Raw genomic sequence first — 16,736 nt, forward strand, 5'->3', positions numbered from 1 at the left:
AATTTTTAATTGAATGAATATTCACTAATGCTATCCTTTAATAATTCAATGCCCAATTTCTTTTCACAGTACAGATTCACTTGTTTCAAATGTAATGTAATGTAATGTAATGTAATTTATTTCTTATATACCGCTACATCCGTTAGGTTCTAAGCGGTTTACAGAAAATATACATTAAGATTAGAAATAAGAAAGGTACTTGAAAAATTCCCTTACTGTCCCGAAGGCTCACAATCTAACTAAAGTACCTGGAGGGTAATAGAGAAGTGAAAAGTAGAGTTAGAGGAAAAATAAAAATAAAATAAACATTTTAACAAGACAGCATTGATCTAAATACTTTGGAAGGTAGAAGAGAGGAGAGAAAGGAATAGAAGCAGAAGGGGGAGCCGTTGAACAGTAGAATTCTGGAGGAATTTAAATGATAGAAATAGAACAAAACAAAGACAAAAGGCAAAACAATAGATAAGATTAAAGATAAATCTTAAGCTGGAAAGAAAAATAAAATAAAACTTTGTCTTCAATCCACGGTTTCAGCGTCAGTGATGAAGTGGAGCAAGTAATATCTATCTCCTGACTTGTCTTCTGAATTTATGTACTATATTACCTTCTTTCCATATTTTCTTGACCCATTACTACTTGAATAGAACCAATCTCACACTCTTAGGTAATTTATACAATTTCAAACTACCACTACAACCCACTTTTACTATCTTCCTAATGTCCTTCCAAAGGAGCAGTCTAAGGAGCTCCTTTGTTGTTGCTGCTTTCATTCACTCCACAACCCAAAGTAATGGTACTTGGGGAGGGGGAGGGGGGGAGGTGCTGCCAATGGCCCAGAGCAGCAGCAGGCAAAAAAATGGAGGGATCCCAATAAGATCTCCCAGGCACTCACTACAGCAGAACAGGCAGTATTCCTAATGGGATCTCACCAGAGACTTATACAATGGCATTATTATCTCCCTTTTCCTACTGGCCATTCTTCTCCTAATGCACCCAAGAATCTTCCTGGCTTTGACCATTGCCTTTTCTACCTATTTATCCACCCTGATATCAGCCCAAATCACCCCAAATCCCGCTCTTCTTTTGAACACAGAAGTACCTTACTATAACATTTTCCTGGATCTTAGCAGCCCAAGTGCATGACCCTGCAAATTTTTTAGCATTAAATCTTAGTTGCCAATTACCAGATCATTCTGTAAGCTTTGCCAGATCCTGCCTCATGTTATCCACACCCTCCAGGATGTCTACCCTGTTACAGAGCTTGGTATCCTCTGCCAAAAGACAAACTTTGTCAGACACCCTTTCTACAATATCACTCACAAAGATGTTAAAGAGCCATCCCAAGGAAAGATCCCTGTGGCACTCCACTAATAACATCCTTTTCCTCTGAGCAAACTCCGTTTTCCACTACCCTTTATCTCGTTCCACTTAACCAGCTTTTAATCCAGTTCATTACTTAGGGTTCATATCAAATGCACTTGATTTATTTCTCGATTGCCTATGCAGAACTGTGTCAAAAGCTTTGCTAAAGTCCAAGTACACATCTAGCGCCCCTCCCATATCCAACTGTTTGGTCACCTGGCCAAAGAAATCAATCGGATTTGTCTGACAAGACCTGCTTCTTGTGAAACCATACTGCCTTGGGTCCTGCATTCATTTGATTCTAGAAATCTTGCTATACTCTGCTTAAGAAGCGTTTTCATTAGTTTACTCACTAACACGGTCTAGTTCAGTTTAAATTCTCTCTCTAATCATTCTCAACAAAGTTCTCTCAATTACAGTCCTTAGTCCATTTTAAGAAGTTGCTTTAGGCGTATTTATTTTTTTTTTCAATGTGCCTTTTCTGTTTCGCTTTTAGAGATTGGTATGTAGGGGATACACATATTTTAGTAGTAGGTTAGCAGGGTATTTTTGCTAGTTTGTGGCTTGCTGGGTAAGTTTTGGGGCAGGGGGCTTTGATATCTGTTTTATGGAGTTTTTTCTATTATGTGTATTAATTTTGTAAACCACTTAGATTGCATTTGTAGTGAGGTAGTACGTATATCAAGACAAATCTGTATGTCTATGGACCATCAGGAGGTAGGCAAACAAGATGCTAGGAATTGTTAAAAAAGGGATGGTTAACAAGACTACCTCTGTATCGCTCCATGGTGCGACCTCACCTGGAATATTGCATTCAATACTGGTCTCCTTATCTCAAGAAAGATATAGCGGCACTAGAAAAGATTCAAAGAAGAGCGACCAAGATGATAAAGGGGATGGAACTTCTCTCGTATGAGGAAAGACTAAAAAGGTTGGGGCTCTTCAGCTTGGAAAAAGAAAAGAGAAGGCTGAGGGGAGATATGATTGAAGTCTACAGAATCCCGAGTGGAGTAGAACGGGTACAAGTGGATCAATTTTTCACTCCATCAAAAATTACAAAGATTAGGGGACACTCAATGAAACTACAAGGAAATACTTTTAAAACCAATAGACGGAAATATTAAGAGAATAGTTAAGCTCTGGAATGCGTTGTGGTAAAAGCGGATAGTGTAGCTGGTTTTAAGAAAGGTTTGGACAAATTCCTGGAGGAAAAGTCCATAGTCTGTTATTAAGATATGGGGGAAGCCTCTGCTTGCCCTGGATCAGTAGCATGGAATGTTGCTACTCTTTGGGGTTTTGGCCAGTTAGTAGTAACTTGGGTTGGCTACTGTGAGAAAAGGCTACTAGGCTTGATAGACCATTGGTCTGACCCAGTAAGGCTATTCTTATGTTCTTAACTTGGAATAATACAGTATTTTCCTTTACCAACACCAAAAATCCTCATTGGTCCCTTCTCTCTCTCTCTCTCTCATCATGTGCAACTGTTATTCTTCAGATTGCACAATGAAGAAATGTTTTATGTTAAGCACTCAAATTAAAGTATTTTAGAAAATAAATAGAAAATAACTTTTTATAGGTGAAAAGTGGATTTGAAAATTGATCTACATATTGAAGAGTGATAACACATTATACACTTCTGATGCAACATCCTGTTCATGCGATGATAGGGCATGGCAGAGGAAGAGATCCGGGTTGGCTCAGGTAGTGTGTGCTGGCTGCTGCCAGCAAAGAAATGAGGTTTGTCAAACTGAGAAGTGTGGGAGGAAGGAGTTGAAAGGAAAAGACCAAGGTGGGAGTGAAGGGAAAGGAGGAGAGCCAACTCCCTCCCCCCCAACCCCCCTCCAACAACAACCCCTCCCCCCAAAAAAACCCCCAAAACAACCTATGTATGCGTGCCTGTATTGTGACACATTGGTTGAGAACTATTGAATTAAAGGGCAGAGGTTTCAATCCTGTTACATTGATGAGGTAATACTTAAATGCTTAATTGAATATACCAGGGGTGTTAAAGTCGGTCCTTGAGAGCCGCAATCCAGTCTGGTTTTCAGGATTTCCCCAATGAATATGCATGAAATCTATTGCATGCACTGCTTTCATTGTATGCTAATAGATCTCATACATATTCATTGAGGAAATCCTGAAAACCTGGCTGGATTGCGGCCCTCGAGGACCGACTTTGACTCCTGTGGAATAAACTGTGGGAAAGGTTAGACAGTGGGGTCAATATTCTGCTGGTGGCATTTTTTCTTCCTATTTTATTGAAATAGCAAGAGTAAAAAAAATGTGTACTTTAATGTTTGATCTAAAATGTCTTTGATATCTCTATTGCAGGGGTCTCAAAGTCCCTCCTTGAGGGCTGCAATCCAGTCAGGTTTTCAGGATTTCCCCAATGAATATGCATTGAAAGCAGTGCATGCACATAGATCTCATGCATATTCATTGGGGAAATCCTGAAAACCCGACTGGATTGCGGCCCTCAAGGAGGGACTTTGAGACCCCTGCTCTAGTGCTAGTCTGTATAACAATCTAATGGCATCTGGTTTTGATGTAGTTATTCCAGGTTTTTGGTTTGAATCTTTGTTTTTTTTCTTGTAATTAGCTGAAGAAACCTAATATAGTAAAAAAATAACTATTTTCTTCTCTCTAGGCGAGGTTTAAATCCACCACACAGAGTTAAGTCAATTTCCATGACCACATTTACACAACAAGAAATTGAATTTCTGCAGAAGCATGGGAATGAAGTAAGTGGGTTTTTTTTATTAGTATGTTGGCTGTTGTAGATTTAATATAAAACTAGACTTAACTGGTAAACGTGCAAAGGCAAATTGTTAGTTCATCTCTAAATTTAGGAATATGACTTTAGTCTCAGACCTGCACACACTGATGTTAAACTGCACTATATGCATAGCAGATTTAGTTATCTTTCAAATAAGACACGTGGTGAAAGGAGGGAGTGATCTCCCCCCCCCAAGATTTTTGCATTTAGAGCCATTGATTCTTTGGAAGATAATCTAGTTCTTTGCATCTGGGCTGTACTATCCTGAGCAAGTGGGTATTATCCCCTCCTGCAAGCAGCTGGAGGTAGATAAACTGATCTGTCCCACTGACATCACTTGTCCATATAAGGAAGCTGGTGCGGACTAGAAAACTCCAGTATTTAAGAACATAAAAATAGCATACTGAGTCAGACCTGTGGTCCATCTAGCCAAGAATCCTGTTTCCACAGTGGCCAATCCAGGTCACAAGATGGTGAGAGATAAGACTGCACATAACATTAGGGTTACCATATGGCTCCAGAAAAAGTAGGATGAATTAAGGCATCCGGGTTTTACTTCCATTTCTTTCAATGGATGTAAAACTCAGATGCCTCTATCTATCCTCCTTACTTTCGTGGGAATAGGGACCGAGACCACAGTAACCCCACAGTAATGAGGAAATTGTGGCAGCTGCCCCAAGCCTCTGTTGGCTCTCTGGAGACCTACCATAATAGTCCCGGTGGTCTAGTGGCTGCTAATTTTTATTTCAAAATAACTGTCGAGAATTCATATGTCAAGCAGCCTCACGAGATTTCATGGCAGTATTGTGAGGCTGCCGTATGAAGTCTCAGTAGCTATTATGTATTTGCTTAAATATCCATGCTAACTGATGTAGTTTTGTGGTTGTTTTTTTTTTTAAAGATATTTTGTCTATCGGCCAAGTTCACATGTGAAAAACTTAGAATACTATCTTCTATAGCTCACTCATCTTTATCTTCTTTGTTCATAAACTGGAAAAGAAAAACAAGCTTTCCTGCTTTATTGGATCCCAAATGATTTCTCAGTTTGGAATGAATGAGCCCAGCAGAAGAGAATATTCTTTCTGTGGTTAAAAGTGAAATCATTACTTTAGCATTCTCTAAATCCAAGTGCTTAATATGTGACCTCCACCAGTTCACTGGTATGACTTTCTTTAAAACATCATCAAAACATATTTCTTGAATGGTTCCCCCTTAGCTCTGAAGTTTATTCTAGTTGGCGTTACATACGGATGATTTACATCCGTTACATCTAGATACTCATGTCTTCAGCACTTAAGGTATGACCCTGGCACCAGATATTGACCATATTTGCAAAAAGTTGAACTGGAGACTGTGCTTGTCCCATTTTGTTGATGCTTGTAATTTAATTCTCTTTATAATCTGTCTCAAATTTAAATTCTGGCTGTTTAGCAAATTTCCATTAAATCTCACTCACCAGAAATACAAATTTAAAAATAAGAGACTTCTTAGAGTAAAAGATTTTTTGAAAGTTTTTTTTAAAAGGCCACCAGAAACAGCACAAAATCAATAACATTTATGTTGTCTTCACTTTTAGCTTTTTCCTCAGTCTATTTCATTTTAAATTGCATATTTTCATAACTTATAGTTTTCTCAATAGAAGTGACTAAAACTTATTTTTCAAATAACCAAGTTGATTCTTTAGGTACCATCACATAAAGCCTGTCATTGTGCTGTTCTGCTTTTAAGGGCTTACTCAGTTCCTTCCAAATTTCAACATCATGAGCAATGAAACAGCTATTTTGTGTATTTGTTTAAAGCTTCAGAAATGGGTTTCAGGATTCTCAACATATCTTCAACATTTCTCTTATGGCCAAAATCCTTAACACTGAACTTAACAGTGCCATGCATTTTTTCTCAGTTTTGTTCACACTTGTCATCCAGAATAGGCCAGTTCTTGATATAGTGCTCAAAACATCCACTACAGAGTTCATCTAACATCTTGTGGGAATGTTAGCTTGGTTCCAGCCATTCTTTTCAGAGCTGCTTTGGAAAAATGATTCACGGGAATATTTAGCAATTTTAGCAGCATTAGTATGCGAGTACAAGCTGTGACAGTCTATGTGGAAAATTGGGAGAGGGGGATCTTGAAAGCTGTAGGGTTCATAATAAAAAATTAAAAAAAAACATCTAAAAAGTGTCCTAAATGGCTACTTGGACGATCAAAAAGCCTAATCGTCCAAGTACCCATAACCAAAGCTGGTTTTTAGACGTATCTAAAACCAGCTTAGGCCTTTCCCCTGCCTCTAAACGCACAGAGAGAAAAGAAGCGTGTTTAGAGGAGGTAAAGGGCGGGCAGTGGGTGGGAGGTGAGCCGACCTACACCTAGGCGTACAACAGGTATAACCAAAACCATAGGCAGGTTGCCTAGTTGGCACTTATACCTTTTTGACTTAGACGAAATCAAACCAGGTCTAAGTGCCGAAAAAGAGGCCGCTGAGTTGATGGCCGCTGGCGCGATCAGTTCAGCAGCCCAGCAACCTACCCACCGCAACCATCGCAGCAGGAGAGATGCCTCATCTCCCCTACCTTGATGTGATCACCCCTCTACCCAAACTGCCGCGACCCGTGGCAGGAGAGATGCGAGGTAATGGCGGAATAGAAATCTCTAATGTAATGTAATATTAACATACATTTTTAAAAAGGCGTTCCATTAAAACTAGTACATCAACCTTCAGCAGCTAAGAATTAAAGGCAACACAGACACCTTCAACTGATTTAAAAAATAAAACAAACTTGTCATTCAATTTGAGCATTCAAACTTGTAGACTCAACAGTGTTTGAGTCTTAAATGACAAATGTCTTCTCTTGAAATAGTCTGACAAAACTCAGAAAATGATTTTTTATAAAAGATGAGGAACCAAATGTTTTCAATTTTTAATGCTTTAGCCTTTTTCCGGTGCCGTCCCAGTTCAGAACGCCTATAACAGAGTCCCCTCCTGATGGAAGAGTCGAAACTCGAGTCGGGGGGCCAGGGAATATATGAGTTACTTTTAGCTCGTACTTTTGCACTCATTGATGCACAGCACTTTTTCACCGCTGAGGTTTATCGAAATTCAATCTGCCCAGCCTCTCAACCAACTCAGCAAACTCAGATAAGTGATATGTTTTTATCATTTACTGGATTGTTTTTATTCAATGGTTGGGTTAGGGACAAGTGAAGGCAGTGATGGTCCCTGTGTTAACCCCAGTTCGGTGACCACTGAATCAACAGGTATAAGGTCTGAGCACTTCACGATTAATATTTTAAATTCAATTTAGAGCTGTGATTATATATATGTGTTCAATTTTTAATGAGACAGTCGGTAACAATGTTGAATCTGGGTTATAAGTATGTAAAAAATTTGACCTATGTATCTTATATATTTGAATGGGAACTAATACATATTACTTTGTTGGTCACCATTGTGCAGGAGGGAAGATTCTACAATTGATCTAAACATACCACACTTACTTTTATTTTTACACTAAAAAATGGCTTCAGATTCAGTATGTTACCAAAATAAGGATGAGGTTGGTGAAGTTAAGGATGGGTCAGAAGTCATCCTGAGGCTCTACAGCTGCTTTAAGAATGGCAGAGAATTAAGAAACTAAATTAAGGAATGCTTAGTTAATGTTTTTGATACTATTTGTATTTAGAAAATGTATATAAAGTGTAAAAGCAGAAGGTAAGACATTGAATTGTTTGACTAAAAATCATGAATTATTATTTTATCAGCTATTGTAAGGTTGGTACTTCATACAGGTATGTTCAAACTAGTCTTTCCTTTTTAAGAGCCATCCATTAAATTACAGATGTAAATGTTCCGAAGTTAGGTATTTTATTGGCATCTGTAGAACTCAGGTTTGTCAGGATTTTCTTGTTTGCATATAATTTGAAGTGTCAAGAGATAGTTAGGGCATACATAGACTGGCAAGAAAAAGCAATCTCTTGTTCTTTAGAAAAAAAATAGATCCTGAACAAAGAGTAGGAGAACACATGCAGAAGAATTGTGTGATTTTTCCATGGCCTGCATATGAAACAAGTTGGGGGTAGGGAGGGATAAGGTTAATTTTAATATTACTCAGGTGATAGTAATTTTTGTTAATACTGTACCATTTTTCTTTTTTCATGTCTTGCTAGACACATGCAGTGCTGTATAGACTCTCACTTGTATATAACGAGTCCATTCTCCATAGAGCTTAAAACCAACAAGGTTATGATCAGGAGAAACAGGCTAAGATTTAAAGTCAACTTAGATTAGTTTTTGGAGGAATTTTAGTAAGGCAAAGAAACATAACACTAACTCATGTCTCTTCTAGGCATGAAGTTAGGATATGGCAGTGGAGAAGGGCAGATAAGTGACTTGACTGATGAACAGAATTCAAAAGGAGGACTGTAAAGTAAGATAAGAGATGTATTGAAGAGCTGCTGAATGAATGCATTTGTAGATAGTTGAGAATAGAATGCTGTCATAGGGAGTTCAGAAGAGGGATGCTGTAGTGTAGACAGTTTTTCATTAGTGGAAGATGGTCTGTTTCTGAATTTTGAATACATTTGTGACAGAGGTGGTTGGTGGGAGACCTATGAGTAACAATTTTGCAATTACCTAAATAGGCAGTGATTAAATAGCTAAAGATTTTGGTAGTGTCCAGAAAGGAGCTAGGCAAACTTTGATCATATGGACAGAAAAATTACATGCTTTTCAGGATCTTGGATGCTTCTCTCTGTATAACCAGAATATATACAGTATGCATCAAATCCAAAGTGAAGAGAACCTGGAGGCAAAGTAGACTGAATAGCAGAAATGTTTTGTTTTAGCGTAGTTAATGGTATTTCCATGTAACATCTGAAACAAATTGGAGGAGATAATTTTTCACTTAATAGTTAAACTCTGAAACTCATTGCCAGAAGATGTGGTAATATTGGTTAGTGTGTCTGGCTTTAAAAAAAAGGTTTGGGCAAGTTCCTGGAGAGAAAAGCCCATAGTTTGCTATTGAGTCAGACATGGGGGAAGCCACTGCTTGCTTTGAGATTAGTAGCATGGAATGTTGCTGTAATTTGGGTTTCTGATTCACTATTTCACTGCCTATATGGTAGACATGCTGCTACTCTTAAGGGACAAGTTGTTGTTTTTTTTCCTGAAATCCCTTCTAGTTTCACCCCTGATGCAGCTTTTTTTGGGAGGGTCAAAACATGATCATGATGGGTTAAATATTAACCACATTTTTATGTTTTGATTTGCTTGTTGACAAATCTTTGCCTCTTGTTGCTAATAATATTTATGTAGCTTTTGTCACCAAAACTTGTTCATTTTTGTTAGCAGCCTAGCTGCCCAAAAAAGAACTGTTATTTGTTTACTGACAAGGACTTGAACTGAGCAATCATCTATCCCTCTGTCTGTTTCCGTCACTTGTCTGTTGCTTGGGGAAGACACCCAAGGGAATGTTGTGGCTACTATTAGCATCTCAGGTAGAGGGAAAAACACAGGACAGTCGCCTGTCTCCATGCAGTCTGCAAGTACCAGCCACAAGCAGAACATGGTATAAGAATTGCTGTAGTGGGTTAGACTAAAAGTATCAAACCCAGTATCCTGTCTTTCTATAGTGGCTAATCCAGGTCATAAGTATGTGGCAGGATCCCAAAAAATAGATTCTATGTTGCTAATCCCTAAGGTAAGTACTAGATTTCTGAAAGTCCACTTTAATGGGTTGTAGATTTTTCTTCCAAACTTTTTTGTAAAACACAGCTAGGCTAATTGCTTTTGCCATGTCTTCCTGCAGCAGTTCTAGAATTTAATTGTGTAGTGTGGAAAACTTTTCTCCAATTTGTTTTAAATATACTGAGGACAATATTCAGCTTGCAGTGGCCAGTGTTAATTTAAAAAAAATAACCCACCACCACCACCAACAAAAAAACCTGCCAACAGCTACAAGCGGAATTAGACCCAAGTTTTCGGGGCCAGGCCATGTCTGGATACTAGTACTGAATATCAAGGCCTAATTGATAGGGCAGTGGCTGCTGGAATTTATGCTGGTTTCAGCCAGTAATCATCTGGGGCCCTTCATAACTTTTCAAATCATGAACTCTCAGCAGCTATTATGAGAATCTTCAGACTGGCGGTGGCTCGCGGCTCTAGCAGTAGCAGGACAGGAAAGAATTGGGCTCTTTTCTGCTCCCAAAGTAGCCACTAGACCCCAGGGGTAGACAATTCTGGTCCTTGAGAGCCATAGGCAGGTCAGGTTTTCAGGATATCCATGGTGAATATGTGTGAGATGGATTTGCATGCTCTGCCTCCTTGAGATGCAAATCTATCTCATGCATATTTATTGTGGATATCCTGAAAACCTGACCTGCCTGTGGCTCTCGAGGACCGGAATTGCCTTCCCCTGCACTAGACCACTGGGGACATTAAAAGGTAGGGGGGGTCGGTGTCGTCCAAGGCGAGGGAGGCAGGAGAGACAGATGGCAAGGGAGGGGATGATGGATGAATGACACTGGAAGGGAGGCAGGTGTATAGCAATGGGCGGGCCCGTGCGCCCTCCTTCTTCCACACTGGTGTCAGGTAAGTAGGCTTGGTCCCATGGTCTTTGCACTTCCCTTTCTCCGCTGGCTGACGTCAGTAGGTTAAAGTCAGCAGCGGCGACTGCTTTAGGTTGCCTGCCTCTCCTCTGCCACTATTTGGAACTTCCTGTTTCTGCTGGGGCAGGATGTGGCAAAGGAGAGGCTTCTTGGTTAGCAGCGGTCACCCTGTAGAGGGAGAGGTTCTGCAAAGGGTGGAGAGAGGCAAGAAAGGAAAAACGTTACATATATGGTAGAGGGGAGGGAGACAGACTTCAAGGAAAGGGGCTAGAGAGAGAAATGGAGAATAGAGGTGCATAGGGAGAAAAGTTAAAAATTATGAAGGAAGGAAGGTAGAGATGTTTAACCCAGGGCACAAAAGGGGTGGGGGGAAGAGATGCAGAAATTTTGGGCATGGCAGAGAAAGAGAGAAAATGCTGAATGGGGGAAGAGAGATGTTGGGCCAAGGTACAAGGGAGGGAGATGGAGAGAGAAATGTTGAACATGGAGGTGTATGAAAGGGAGAGAACAAATGCCTCAGGGGTCTGTACTGGGACTGGTGCTATTTAACTTATTTATAAATGATCTGGAAATTGGAACGACGAGTGAGGTGATTAAATTTGTAGATGACACTAAACTGTTCAAAGTTGTTAAAACGCATGCGGATTGTGAAAAATTGCAGGTGGACATTAGGAAATTGGAAAGCATGGACATCCAAATAGCAGATGAAATTTAATGTAGACAAATGCAAAATGATGCACATTGGGAAGAATAACCTGAATCACAGTAACCGGATGCTAGGGTCCACCTTGGGGATTAGCGCCCAAGAAAAGATCTGGGTATCATCATAGACAATACAATGAAACCTTCCACTCAATGTGCAGCGACAGCCAAGAAAGCAAACATGATGTTGTGAATTATTAAAAAAGGGATGGTTAACAAGACTAAGAATGTTATAATGCCCCTGTATCGCTCCATGGTGCAACCTCATCTGGAATATTGCGTTCAATTCTGGTCTCCTTATCTCAAGAAAGATATAGTGGCACTAGAAAAGGTTCAAAAAAGAGCAACCAAGATGATAAAGGGGATGAAACTCCTCTCTTATTAGGAAAGACTAAAATGGTTAGGGCTCTTCAGCTTGGAAAAAAGAAGGCTTAGGTATGATTGAAGTCTACAAAATCCTGAGTGGAGTAGAAATGGGTACAAGTGGATCGATTTTTCACTCTGTCGAAAAAGACAAAGCTCTGGAACAAATTGAGTTCCTGCTGTAATCTCATGAGACCATGGGAACTCAGCAGTCATTTTTGTGGATGGCTGCACGGGGCAGGAGCGTAGGAAGAGCACTACTGCCCCGCTTCACTGCTAGACCACCAGGTAAGCAGTATAGAGGTCTGGGAGGCAGGGGTGCTTCCGGGTTTAAAGAAAATCGTGAATAACCAAAGTCATGAGTCTTAAATGCACGAATCCGGAGGGTGAAGTGTAGCTCTCTTTTAAGCTACAGTGCCAAAATAATGCTCCAAATTTAGGAAGTTGGTTGGGCTAAGAACTTTTCAGCACTTCCTTGTAGAACCCAGAATTCTAGAATCTGTCTCCATATTGGCTGACAGGCACAAACCACAGGTTATAGATTGGAGCGGTAGGACTAAAGAAAAGGCAATTGTTAGGTAAGACATTAATTTCTCCTTTTTTAAGGGGAAAAAGATTTGTGTGTGGTCCACCCCCCCCCCCCTAAGATGTCCTGCTTTAAATCAGGAAGCATTCCACAAGCCTCATTTATCTTTGCAGTCACTGTAGAAGGATGCCTGAGAGCGGTTATAACCAGAGAAAACTGCTTGCAAAGAAGGATGGGTGAAGAAAATAGTCTATGCAATGGTTGGCTCATCTGTGCACTATAGTAGATATTTTTTTTAATGTTGCCTTTGTTGATGAGCAATGGCTGAGTGCAACTGAAAGAGCAGTGCCAAGGATTTTTTTTAACGTAATATGGGTATCTCACACATTTTAATATTCTCCAAGTGCACTGTTGCCTCCCCACCCACCCCCCTCTTTTGTCATATCCTCTAGATTCTCTGATTTCTTAGATTCAACATATTTGTACCAGCCTGAGTTTAAGACAATTTTATGTTGCTCTGTAAATTGATGGAGAAGTTCAAGCACCTAAGGACAGTCTCTAAATACACACGGGCACAGGCACCTTCGTGTCCCAAGATAGAAATGCACCCTGTGCAATATGTCCTCAAGTGCTCCCACCCTATCCACTGTACAACTGGTGTGGCTGCAACACATATCGTACTATTGCCGTGGCTATTTGCATCATTTCAAAGCCTTAAACAAGACCATAACTTTGCACAGAGTTTTCTACCTGCTATGCAACACATGAGTGACAGCTTTTTCATCAGATTTCATTGCACTGGACAGTCTGGAGGCACAAGACCAGTATTTAGTCTTATTCTCCAGGCATATCAGACATTTCAATCTGCAGCAATCTTCATTACACCCTCCTACAAACTAAATTACAAAAACCATGCCCTTTCAATTGGTACTGCCTAGGCATAACAGATGCTGTGATGTGTTTTGTTTACTGTTGGGAGGTGGGAGGCAAAGTTTCATGTTCAATTGTATTCAAACAAATTAAACACCTAAAATGTTATTTTGCATAAGTCAGTAAAGAATATTCAGAAATAATTTAACAGAAATCTTCTGACACAATACACTGGTCTGAAAAACCAACAAACTGCAGGCAGTGTACAAGATGCAGGCAGGATTTATTTTACCAAATTAAAATGCAGTAATATAAAAACCTTTTTACCAACCAAGGGACCCGACATCTTATACCTTATTTACCATGGACCCCTGACGAAGGTGTTCTGTCTGAAACACGGACCGTGTCGGGTCCCTTGGTTGGTAAAAAGGTTTTTATATTACTGCATTTTAATTTGGTACATTTAATTTGTACATTGTCTGCAGTTTCTGTTGGTTTTTCCGTTTTGGTGATTTTTTACTGCAGCTTCAGTTGGATTTTTCTGTTACAATACACTAGTCTGACATGTCGCTGTCTCTGTCCCTTTTGACTTCTGACTTACAGTGAAACAGTTTATCAAGAGAATTTTCTTTGTAGGAACTAAGAAGGTCTATTTTTTTTTTTTTTAAATACAAAAAAACAAAACCATGCAACTGTACTCTTGTACTCCTTAAGTTCTTCAGGACCTATGTGTGGGGTACATGGATATATATTTTTTAATTTTAAACGTCTCTGCATATAAAAATTTCCTATAATTGTTACATTGAATTCTAACTCATAAATTTAACATGCTGATTATAATTGTATATATTTTCCTTCTTTAAGGTATGTAAACAGATTTGGCTAGGGTTATTTGATGATAGATCTTCATCAATTCCGGACTTTAGGGATCCTCAAAAAGTGAAAGAATTTCTTCAAGAAAAGTATGAAAAGAAAAGATGGTAAGTAAAATATTTTGATATAATTATTTGTATGTATAATGTTAATGACAAGACTTTTTTTTTTATTTCATGGATCATATGGTATTCACTGAAGATGGGATAGCCCTGACAAAAAAAACCTAGAGCATCTTTGATCATTAGTGTACAACCTAGTGGGGAATACCTTTAAACTAGATTCATTAGTGGATGTTGACAAAAGCTTGAGTGTAAGCAAGATAAAATACAGACATAGGACTGGGTGTGCAGAGTTCTGTATTAACATATAAACCTACAAGTGGGAGTAAACTGGAAGGCAGTTGCTAGCAAAAGCAGATGATAAATTTAGAAAACTGATTTTGAAAATTATGTGTACAATTATAGTGATCAAATACTCACTGGGCTGTGAGCCACCTGGGAGAAGAGAATATTGCTGTTGAGCTGTGGTTCAGTTATATTAATCAAGTCTATGAGAGGAGTATACAAGAACGTATTCTTTTTGAAAAGGACAGGATGGTTAACAAGGTGGGGTAGCTTTTGGGAGAAAACAAATGCAATTCCAAGTAAATAAGGATGAGAAGTTGCTATGGGTTGCCTTTAGGATGTGTAAGAGTTGTACTCTATCTAAACTAAAGCTTAACTTTGTATACCGAGTCATCATTCTGAGAAGGCTCGACTCGGTTTACAGCAATTAATTAAACAAGGTGAAGAGGTAGATCTAAAGATAGAGGCTGTCCAAAGGGAGACTTACGAAAGTAAGGTGTTTTAATTGAGGGAAGAAGCCTTAAATTATCTGATTGTAGATTGGAGAGTACCAGCTGCTGGAACAACTAGAAATAGAATCCTCGCAAGCAGTTTTTCTCAAGCACCTTATTGAGGACATGCCAGATAGAGTATTGCAGGGGACAGTCTATTATTCAAGGGTCTCGGTTTTGTGTAGTTCACTATAAATACTAGATCAGAGCTCTTATTAGATTTAGAGGTTCTTGACTTGAAGATTGACCTCAAAAAATGCTAACAGAGCTTTTGCTGGAGTAGGAGAAGAAAATGGTGACCCATGGCTTACTAATGGTAGAAGATGTAAGGGTAAAAAATAGCTATTAGGGACTAGACCAGACATGGGCAACTCCAGTTCTCGAGGGATGGAATCCAGTCGGGTTTTCAGGATTTCCCCAATGAATATGCATGAGATGTATTTGCATGCAATGCTTTCAATACACATTCATTGTGGAAATCCTGAAAACCCAATTGGATTCCAGCCCTTGAGGACAGGAGTTGTCCACCCCTGGATTAGACACAGAAGAAGGAAAGTGATATTACTGGGCAAAACAAGGAGAGTCAAGAAGGGTCGTTTAAGAATAGTGGAGTATATTACCAAATCATTAAAAGCAAAGGATAAAATGTTCAGTTAACATAGTTGAAGAGGAAGATCAAAACATTGAATAACTAGCAGGCTTCAATAAAGTACCAAACGTGAATGTTGAGAACTAAAGGGGAATATAAATTTAATGAACAGAAGAAAGTAGGCTTGATATTCACATTAGAAGAAGCTGAAAGACCAAAGATGAAAGAATACAAATTGAAAAGTACACAAGTAACATGATTTAGTGATGCATTATTATTTGTGTACCGAGTTGGAACAGCCATGATAGTGTGTCAGGGTGTGATGTGTGTGCATTTGTTATATTCTGTATTTACCTCTTTGGGGAGTGTTTAATTTTTATTTAGCTGTGAGGATGTCTCAGTGAGATGATAGCTGAGTAGATGAATGGCTGTGTGTATGTAGGTTTCCCTCTCCTTTGCACTTTCCTAGCTTGGGATAAGCAGCAGGATTTTTCCAAGTGATAAGCAGCATGGAATCTTGCTACTTTTTGGGATCCTGCTAGGTAATTGTGACCTGGCTTGGCTACTGTGTGAAACAGGGTAGTGGGGGGAGGGGTTGGCCCTATGATCTGACCCAGGATAACAATTTTTATGCTCCTCCTCATGGCACTTTCTCCATCACCCCTTGTACTTCTATGCACTATTTCATTGTTCTTTGTAGCTGAACTGCTGTCGGAGTTTGAAATGGGAAAAAACCTTTGATACATCTGGCTAGGTGTGACACATTTGATAATGATGGGTCATTCCATATCAACTGGACCAGGGGCCCAAGCTCAGCCTCCTTCAAATTGAATAAAAATTTTATGTTGTTGTTTCCTAGGATCTCAATCAAAACTATGCAATATTTTTTTTGGCTGAATCTGTATTGTTTCAGGACTTGCAGGCAGCTGAATGGAGGTCACCTTCAGAGTGCCATGCTCTGCATAACACAAAACAGCTACTTTATTCAGGCACTGCAGCGCAACAAAACCTGTTGGGGGACTGAACAGTTTGGGATTAGTACAACCCCTGGTACTAAGTTTCTGTTTAAAGTTTGGAACCCAACATGAGCTCGTCTTCCTTTTTATAGGCCAGTAAACTATGTGAAAAATATTGCAATAAGAAATTTAAGGTCTACTTTGATTCCTCATTGCTTCTGACCTTTATTTTGATTCAGGCCATAACGACCAGTAGCCATGACTCACGACATAACATCTA

General features: G+C 39.3%; 1 protein-coding gene across 11 annotated transcripts in view; it reads left to right on the forward strand.

Annotated features, from left to right (window-relative positions):
* The window catches only part of AGFG1 (ArfGAP with FG repeats 1), a 133,342-nt gene that overhangs the window by 16,341 nt on the left and 100,265 nt on the right, over positions 1-16,736 (forward strand). For all 11 annotated transcript variants that reach the window (XM_033958388.1, XM_033958399.1, XM_033958390.1 and 8 more), the window contains 2 exons: positions 4,010-4,103; positions 14,065-14,180. In XM_033958388.1, coding sequence (XP_033814279.1) covers positions 4,010-4,103; positions 14,065-14,180 — 210 coding nt within the window. The remainder of the gene's footprint in view (positions 1-4,009; positions 4,104-14,064; positions 14,181-16,736) is intronic.

This window comes from Geotrypetes seraphini, chromosome 9 (genome assembly GCF_902459505.1).
Source record: "Geotrypetes seraphini chromosome 9, aGeoSer1.1, whole genome shotgun sequence".
Lineage (NCBI taxonomy): Eukaryota > Metazoa > Chordata > Amphibia > Gymnophiona > Dermophiidae > Geotrypetes > Geotrypetes seraphini.